Genomic DNA, 9,350 nt, shown 5'->3' on the forward strand with positions numbered 1-9,350 from the left:
TCAATAAAATTGTATTTATATAGCACCAAGGTGCTTTATATTGTAGGTAGAGATGCTACAATAATACAGAGAGAACGCCAACAATCAGACGCCCCCCTATGAGCAAGCACTTGGAGACAGTGGGAAAGAAAAACTCCTTTGTAAACTCTTAAGGAGCTGCTTTTCCATCATCAGTCATTTCCATCCACTGCTTGCTCCTCCTGTCATAAAGCAGTGCAGCTGGCGAGCGCTACAGTGATGCTCAGCAGTTTGTTTTTATCAGAATCCTTATTTTTCGTTACAGTGCTCCATTATAAACAAACATTAACAGAGACAGACAATACACTAACTAAGAATAGCACAATATGCAGGCATATATATACATAAAAGTCACTGATTAATAAATAAATGAAAAAGAACATGTGCAAGAAGGGTGTAGCTGTTGCAGTAAACAGTGTGTTAAGTGGATGAGTTGTACAGGGAGCCGCAGGCAGGAATGATTTCCTGTGTCGTTCAGTGGTGCTTTTCGGTAATCTCAGTCTCTCACTGAGCGCGCTCCTGTGACTGACCAGCATGTCGTGGAGTGGGTGGGAGGTGTTATCCAACATAGTCTTTATCTTGAGAACATCCGCCTCTCAGACACCACCTTGAGGGAGTCCAGCTCCATCCCCACAACATTACTGGCCTTACAAATCAGTTTATCGAGTCTGTTGGCATCTGCGACCCTCAGCCTGCTCCCCCAGCATGCAACAGCATAGAGGATCGCACTGGCCACAGAGTCATCAGGAAACTTCTGAAGATGGCAGGTCTCTGTGCAGTGGCTGAAGTCTGTGGTGTAGAGGGTGAAGAGGAAGGGGGAGAGGACAGTCCCCTGTGGTGCCCCTGTGTTGCTGATCACCTTGTCAGACACACACTGTGGGAGACGTACATATTGTGGTCTTCCTGTCAGGTAATCAACAATCCAGGACACCAGAGAAGCACCCACCTGCATCGCTGCTAACTTATCACCCAGGAGGGTCGGCCTGATGGTGTTGAAAGCACTGGAAAAGTCAAAAAACATGACCCTCACAGTGCTCGCCGGCTGGTCCAGATGGGTGTAGAGACGATTGAGCAGGTAGATGATGGCGTCCTCTGTTCCGAGACGAGGCTGATAAGCAAATTGAAGGGGATCCAGATGTGGTCTTACAATGGGTCGCAGCTGGTCCAGGATGAGCCTTTCCAGGGTCTTCATGATGTGGGAGGTCAGTGCCACGGGCCTGTAATCCTGGGGGCCACTGGGACGTGGCGTCTTTGGAATAGGGACGAGGCATGATGTCTTCCACAGCACTGGGACCCTCTGCAGACTCAGCATAAACAGTTTATGAAAGACTCCACACAGCTGGGGGGCACAGACACGAGGACGCGGGGACTCACTCCGTCTGGTCCAGCAGACTTGCCTGAGTGAAGTCTCCTCATTTGCATCTCAAAAAATTCAAATGAGGAGTGCATTTCTTGCCTCGAGTGCTGCAACACATCAGTTTTTCCACCTTCAGTGCTTCTTGTTGTTGAAGTAGCTCCCTTTTTAGATAAGCTGACATTCCCGGGCTTGTGTTGTTTTTGGGCACTAGGAAACGTGCCTGCATAGGGTTGCTGTAGCACTGATATCATAATATGACCCTTTAATGTTATGTAATGTACCAGCGGCATTGTTGTAGCACCTCCAGTCTGCCATCAGTGCTTTTCATTCCACTAACTTTGATACAATGTGACACGAAAATAAAGACGGATATTGTTTAAAGCAAAATTATTCAGAATTGTTATTTATATTTTAACCTCTTGGTTCTGTAAGTTCTTTTCTTTTTTAAATTTATTTTGATGTTTACCTCTCAGGTCCCAGTCTGCCTAAAAACGACCTCATCGTCGCCGTCAACTGGACGGGAGTTTATTTTGTAGATGAGCAGGAACAGGTCCTCTTAGAGCTCTCCTTCCCAGAAATCACTGCAGTTTCCAGCAGCAGGTGAGTCTACCTGTAGTCACCTGACCAATGACATGGTTCTCTGATCGGAGGGCCGTGAGTGAGGAATGAGGGGTTAAGAGTTTCAGCGTATAAAGTGGAGCCTAAACTTAAATGTAAATTTCATCGTTATCCTGGACAGCGAAGCTGGTCAGTGCATATTTTGTTGTTCTTTCAGGGGAGGAAAGCTGCAGGGTCAGAGTTTCACTTTAGCGACCATCAAAGGAGACGAGTACACCTTCACCTCCAACAATGCAGAGGACATACGGGACCTGGTGGTGACCTTCCTGGAGGGTCTGAGGAAGAGGTCAAAGTTTGTGGTCGCTCTGCAGGACAACCCCAACCCCAGTGAGTCCTGAGCAGAGAGGCACGCTCAGCTTGGAATGAAATAAATCCAGTGTGGAAAAGATTTACAAAGTGCCGTTTTCTTCCTCAGCTGGAGAGGAGTCGACGTTCCTGAGCTTCCGGAAAGGAGACCTGATCCTGTTGGACCAGGAGACCGGCGAGCAGGTCCTCAACTCTGGCTGGGCACACGGTGTTAACGAACGAACCAATCAGAAGGGAGACTTCCCAGCGGACTGCGTCTACGTCCTGCCCACCATGACCCGACCTCAGCAGGACATAGTGGTGAGGAGGAAAACATACCTAAAACGTCTGAGAATACAAAAAATGTGATTACTGGGCACTTTCAGTCATTTCAGAGCCACCTTAGTGACTCCTCCAACCACCTAATGAGCATCAAACTGCCTCAAAAATGGGCTTTCAGCATTTAAAGAAGACTATAGCCAAACATCAGGATAAGCAAAAAACAAAGAGGACTGCTGAGATTGTACGCACAACAGCAAAAAGCACAATAACCACAAAATTATGTTTTTATTACATCTTAAAATCACAAAATGTTCCCATTTCCTGTTTAACAGTTTAGAGATCATACACTGTATATGAACGATGGCCCACTGTGACGTCACAGATGCTGCTGTGTTAGGTTGTCTTTTGTGCTTACACAAAACATGATGCAGTCTGATGTGATCCGAACTATCAGGCGCTGGTCACCATGACGCCCGAGCAGCGTCAGGAGTCGGTTCGTGTTTCGCAGGTCGTCATGGTGGAAACTGATGACAGAACGAAACCCTACACGCTGGAGGAGTTCTCCTACGACTACTTCAGGTACACAGACCAAAAAAACATGATAGATAGATATTTTTCTTGCTTCAAAAACAAATATCTATCGTTCTGATGATCCTCTGCCTTCATTCCTGAGTCCTGTGATCTCTGTGTAACCTGCTCCTGTCAGGCCTCCTCCCAAACACACCCTGAGCCGGGTGATGGTCACGAAGAATCGCGGGAAAGACAAGCTGTGGAGCTGCACCCGAGAGCCGCTGAAACAGCCGCTGCTGAAGAAGGTCGTCAGCCACGAGGAGCTGGCTCAGGACGCCTGCATGTCTTTTATAGATATCCTTCAAACTGCCGACTGGTGGATCACCAAGCAGACTCTGAGCTTATGTTGTGTTCAGACTAACCCCACAGACATGTTTTCACAACATTCACAAGCATTCATCATTAACAGTAACGGCGTTCATCTCTCTCAGATTTTAGGGCCATTCTAATTAGATGATCTTCTGTGTTTCTATCATGGTTTGAGTTTTGTCTCTGTTATTACATCGTTTGTATTTTACACTGTAAGGGAAAGACTATCAGATGCAGGTTAGAAACACCTCTTAGAAGCAGGTCAGGGTACTCTGCTATAACCTACTGCCACTTCTGATACCTTTACACATTTACCTGGGGGTTTACTTTGAAGTCTGATCAAAAATAACTTTCATTTCAGCGGCCACCTGTCCATAAAAACTGCATGTAAAGAATCACCAGTCAAATCTGGTAAATGGTAAAAATTTAAAAAGCCTTTTTTTCTCCCTGGAAGTTAAACATCTGCCACAGTCTCAGCTCTTGTAATCTCTCTGCTTTTATAATCTGCTTTTATATTGTACATGTGTCAGGGTTATTCCTTGACCTAGAGCCTACCTATCATGAAGTACATGGGCGACTACCCGTCCAAACGAACTCGCTCGGTGAACGAGCTGACGGACCAGATCTTTGAAGGGGCGCTGAAGGCCGAACCACTGAAGGATGAGATCTACTGTCAGATCATCAAACAGCTCACAGACAATCACGTCAAGTGTGTAAATTCACCTCAGTCACACTTTCATTTACAGATTTTTAAGGATAAAACGATGAGGTGCACGTGGATGAAACTCAGATTTTTGTTGGTTTTTTTGGGGGGATGTGAAATAGACAATGATGCTGTTTTGTGCCGGCCTGTCAACCTGTGGTGGAGTCGGCCTCTAGTGGCCATTAGAGAAACTGTATTTTTCCCCACTGATTTAATTAAAAAAACTAGGGCTGGGTATCGTCACTGATTTCTAGAATCAATGCGATCCACCATTCGATTCTATTCGATTCAGGGAAATTTATCCTCAGACAGTCAGAAATATTATAATTCTGATCACGCATCAGTACATGTCCATATTTTTTTGTCTATTAAAAAGAAAGCTGAAACTTGCGAGACTTTATCAAAGGTGTGAGCATCACAGCAGATGCCTTTGTGTCAAAGTAGCTGAGGATAAAACACAGAAAAACATGAAGGTGATTTTCCTGGCCTGGGATTTATAAAAATATTCTGCAGTAGATCAAAAACGAAAGAAAACCATTAATCAACACATGAACATTAGCTGATGCTGCTGAAGTGAAGCAGAGCAAAGTTACAGAGGTTTGATTAGAGACACAGCTGAACGTTTTGCAATTTTGCATCATTTTAAAAAGTTTAAATTTGTTCAGAATTGAACAGCAGAAATTAGGTTTTCATTTCGGAAGTAAGTAAAAGGAAAAAAAACAGCGGCCGACAGCGCTGTAAACAACGGTAGACTTGTGCGTAATAAGCAAGCAAATAATGCAGAAAACAGATTTTTAGACTGGAAACTGTTCTTGAAGTACAGAGAGGGAGAGCTCTGAAGTGTGATTTTTATCCTGGTGGAAGCAAAACAGCAAAAGTCAGAGTGAATTCATGACGATGTTTATGTGAAGCGAAGTTTGGATCTTCTTTTGCTGCTGGTTCGGTCAATATTGTTTGGAGAGAGATAAAGTCAGTGCGCCCCAGGGTGGCTGTGGCTTCAATGTAGCTGCCATCACCAGTGTGTGAATGTGTGGATGACTGGATGTGTAAAGCGCTTTGGGGTCTTTAGGGACTAGTAAAGCGCTATACAAATACAGGCCATTTACCATAAAACCTGCAGCTTCAGAATCGAGCGCAAAAAGGACGTAAACACAAAACGCAGACCCACCAATGGATCAGAATCAGTGAGCTGTCAGCTTTTAGCCCCGACCGTGTCCGTGCCGTCGGGTGAGAGAGCCAACAGCTCACTGATCCTGATCCGTCGGCGGGTCCGCGCTTTGTGTTTACGTCTTTGTGCAGAATCCGTGTTCCTGCTCTCGTTTACTGTTTTAGCTGTTCGGTGGTTGTTGAAATTTTGTGAGGTTTAACCTGAGGGCAAAATTAATTTCTATTTAAAAATTGATTCAGGATTTGAATGAATCGATATCACGTTATCCAAGCTAGAATCGATTTTAATCGCTAAATCGATAATCAAAACCCACCCCTATAAAAACCCCAGAGATGCTGCTTTGCCCATGAAATGAAGCAAAAGTGCTTTTATGCAAAATAAATTGAGTAGAAGAAGTTAAAACTCTAAATGTTCACATTACTTGTTGCATTCAGTGGACAGTCATCATTCAGTCTGTGGCTGCAGGCAGATTTAATTTTTCTGTGCAGAAGCTGAAGGTGAGTGTTGTGTTGCTGCAGGTACAGTGAGGAGAAAGGCTGGGAGCTGCTGTGGTTGTGCACTGGGTTGTTTCCTCCCAGTAACGTGCTGTTGCCGCACATCCAGCGCTACCTCCAGTCCAAGAAGCACCACCCGCTGTCTGGAGACTGCATGCAGAGGGTGCACAAAGCGCTACGGTAACACCTCAGACTTTCAGCCTGAAACAATCATCGTATTTGGTGTTGACATTTTTTTTTTTTCCCAACCAGTTTTGCTGCTTTTTGTCATCATTAACAGAAATGGATCCAGGAAGTACCCTCCTCATTTGGTGGAAGTGGAGGCCATCCAACATAAAACGACCCAAATCTTCCATAAAGTCTACTTCCCCGACGACACAGACGAGGTCGGACACACAAGCCTGCAGGTGTAAACGTTCTCTGTAAATAAACGTGTTTGAAAAATGAGTCTTCGTGTTGGTCTCACACCTGCAGGCCTTCGAGGTGGAGTCAAGCACCAAGGCGAAGGATTTCTGTCAGAACATTTCCACCAGACTGCTGCTCAAATCTCCCGAAGGCTTCAGCCTCTTCGTCAAGATCTCGGACAAGGTCAGAGGTCAACGATGGTTTCTCAGAACCTCAGAGTATTACAGCTTTACTGGTTTCAGGAGGTTTTCCTCAAACCAGTACACAACTCTAAAGAAATACTGGGATTATTAGATGTCTGTACTAGTCATCACTATTGTTCCTTTACAGTTTGTTCCACCTTAACCACAAAACACGTCCTCAACAGAAGGAACTTGCAGTTTTTACGCGAAAATGTAAAGTTTCTAAATACAAATACATTTAAATGTCTTAAGGACACAGTTATGATTCTGTGTGCAGCTTACAAACCATTTCTGTAGGTTTCTAAAATTACCGCTATATGGTCGAGTAGATGTCACTTTTATATTGCAATTGAATAAATTTTTTTTAATTCTTTTGATTGTTAACAGTTTAAACATTGCCTCTTAAAATTGATGAATTATTGCTTTTGAGTCTTGCATTTAACACTTCAATGATTACAGCTGCTTTCTATAACAACACAAATCTTTCATTCACAAAGTTTAATTTCTTGATTAACTTCACGCTGATGTTTCTGTGTGTGCCCTCTGCAGGTGATCAGTGTACCTGAGGGAGATTTCTTCTTTGACTTCGTCAGACATTTAACGGACTGGATCAAGAAATCTCGGCCGGCTAAAGACGGTCGGTACCGTGTTTAAAATATCTTTGGGTTGACTTCAGGACTTTTAAAAGCAAAAAAGCAAAACTGTAAAATATTAATGAGAAGTTCCCATCACACAACTGCAGGGGCTGTCTGTGTACATGTGACTACAGCAGGACTGAAATATTACCCAGGATTCCTTTGGGTTGACCTCTCTCTAATCTGATGTATCGTTACTGTTTGCATCATTTAGACTGCTTCGTTTCAAGTACTTTACAATATTTTTTAAGTAACAAACTGCAGATTTCGTGCTGATCAAACAGTTTCACAAAACTTCTCGGTGAAACCTTCATGACAGATCTTTGATTAGAGCGCACACGATAAACAGGGGAAATTATAAGATGTTTTTCACAACACACACCGGCTGTGTGTGTGTTACAGACTTGTGTTCAGAGGAAATAAGACAAGTTGATTACATTCAAAGCAAAAACAGAAAATGGAGAGGAGTAGGCATTCCTGCTGTGTAATATACAGCCACTGTGGGGTCAGTTGTTGGTCAGTGAAGCTGAGCGTTTGTTGCCATCATGGCTCTTTGAAGGTACTGGTTTGTTATCCTCTCCACTCTAATGGGAGTGATTTATAAACTGACCATCACGTGGTATTCATTAAGAATACAGCAGCGAGTAAGATCAGCCAACACGTTTCAAAAGGTGCAGCTTTTACTTTGAAGGCCAACAGTCTGTTTCTGGCGGCTGCCGGTGGCCAAGCTGACCAGGGGCCTTCTTATCGAGCATCATTATCATCCTGATCACCACACGCCCAGAATGGTGGACAAGTTCACGTCGTGCAGTGTTTTCAAAACTTAAACAGAGATGGAAGAAAAAATGACAAGATAGAGAAGTTTAAACTTAATTTCTTGGACTCGGGTGACTTCTGAAAATGTTTCTTCGTCATTGGCTGTTCGGTGAATATTTGTTGGCTGAGAAACAGTAAAAACACTCCAGCTGAACTCCTGTGTGTTTGTGCTGAATACACCGTTAGTTTGTTGGGGTTTGCTTAACTGCAAAGTTACACGGAATCACAGTTCATGCTGACCTTCGACCTTCCATCTCGTCGTACAGGAATCGTTCCCTCTCTGACCTATCAGGTGTTCTTCATGAAGAAGCTGTGGACTAACACGGTTCCAGGGAAGGACTCCTTCGCTGACTCCATCTTCCACTACTACCAGGTCAGTTTTACCAGAGACGCACTGAGAACGACTCGGCCTGCATGTTTCAGGACTTATATCTGACCCCAGACTTCCTGATCCACGTGCCAGTCGTTACTGTCAGTCCGACTGGAAACGCAGATCAGTTAAACACAGTTTCCTGTGTAAGACGATAGCCATGCACGTGCGTTCCACGTTAAGATTCTGTTTTAGTGGGGCACATATCATGTAATCACATTATTTCCTATCTGTCTGAGACAACAGCGTCTACTTACTACTGGACAATCCCTTGGATCTTATTCTGAAAGTTCAGCTGCAGGCCGTCAGGTCGGGCTCGTGTCTCTTAGCTGCAGAACCCCAGAACCTGCAGCAGGTGGAGAACTAGAGCTGCTATGCAGAGCTCACCAATGCTGGTTAGAGGAGCTAAAAGTACTAACAGCACAGCAAGACTGAGGAGTCGTGTTAAATAATTACCCACAAAGATTATATTTGCCATAAATGAGCAGCCCCCTGTCCACAGAAGAACTCACTGGAGAGGAAGCTGATTGTTCCTGTTACATGTGCCACACAGTACATATCAGTATATATTAATCAATTTATCTTGAAAAAGCATGGGCACATCTGTACACCTCCATGATTGTTCAAAATGACAGCGTCTCGTCCAGTGTTGGAAACGTTCATTTTAAAGATGGTCTTTGTGTGCGGTTTCATTTTGTCACCAACAGTTTAAGGAAGCGTCTCTTTGTTCTCTCACCATCTCTGCACTGATTTAGGAGCTGCCTAAATACTTGCGTGGCTACCACAAATGTTCACGAGAGGAGGTTTTCCAGCTCGCAGCGCTTATCTATCGCGTCAAGTTCGAAGATGACAAATCTCATTTCCCCACAATTCCCAAGATGCTTCGGGAGCTGGTTCCCCAGGACCTCATCCGCCAGATGTCACCAGATGACTGGAAGAGGGTAAAACTCCCCCAACAAAACAAAAAACAAGCTTTTTAAAAATTACTTAAAAAAGTTACTGAAGTCAGACGTTTGTACAGACTGATCAGTGTTTCTGCTGAGATCATCTAAAGTTTGACAAATCAGCTGCTTTGAGAAATGAACAGCGTGTGTGTGTGTGTGTGTGTGTGTGTGTGTGTGTGTGTGTGTGTGTGTGT

The 9,350-nt window shown here is 44.1% G+C and overlaps 1 protein-coding gene across 6 annotated transcripts in view; it reads left to right on the plus strand.

The window, feature by feature from the left end:
• Window positions 1–9,350, plus strand: part of myo7aa (myosin VIIAa) — a 59,058-nt gene that overhangs the window by 42,181 nt on the left and 7,527 nt on the right. For all 6 annotated transcript variants that reach the window (XM_042214232.1, XM_005947622.3, XM_005947623.3 and 3 more), the window contains 12 exons: window positions 1,849–1,975; window positions 2,151–2,320; window positions 2,409–2,599; window positions 3,015–3,139; window positions 3,267–3,424; window positions 3,995–4,148; window positions 5,829–5,984; window positions 6,085–6,190; window positions 6,279–6,392; window positions 6,941–7,028; window positions 8,109–8,215; window positions 8,968–9,153. In XM_042214232.1, coding sequence (XP_042070166.1) covers window positions 1,849–1,975; window positions 2,151–2,320; window positions 2,409–2,599; window positions 3,015–3,139; window positions 3,267–3,424; window positions 3,995–4,148; window positions 5,829–5,984; window positions 6,085–6,190; window positions 6,279–6,392; window positions 6,941–7,028; window positions 8,109–8,215; window positions 8,968–9,153 — 1,682 coding nt within the window. The remainder of the gene's footprint in view (window positions 1–1,848; window positions 1,976–2,150; window positions 2,321–2,408; window positions 2,600–3,014; window positions 3,140–3,266; window positions 3,425–3,994; window positions 4,149–5,828; window positions 5,985–6,084; window positions 6,191–6,278; window positions 6,393–6,940; window positions 7,029–8,108; window positions 8,216–8,967; window positions 9,154–9,350) is intronic.

The sequence above is a fragment of the Haplochromis burtoni genome, unplaced genomic scaffold (assembly GCF_018398535.1).
Source record: "Haplochromis burtoni strain Fernald_Lab_line unplaced genomic scaffold, NCSU_Asbu1 Contig_536, whole genome shotgun sequence".
Classification (NCBI taxonomy): Eukaryota; Metazoa; Chordata; class Actinopteri; order Cichliformes; family Cichlidae; genus Haplochromis; species Haplochromis burtoni.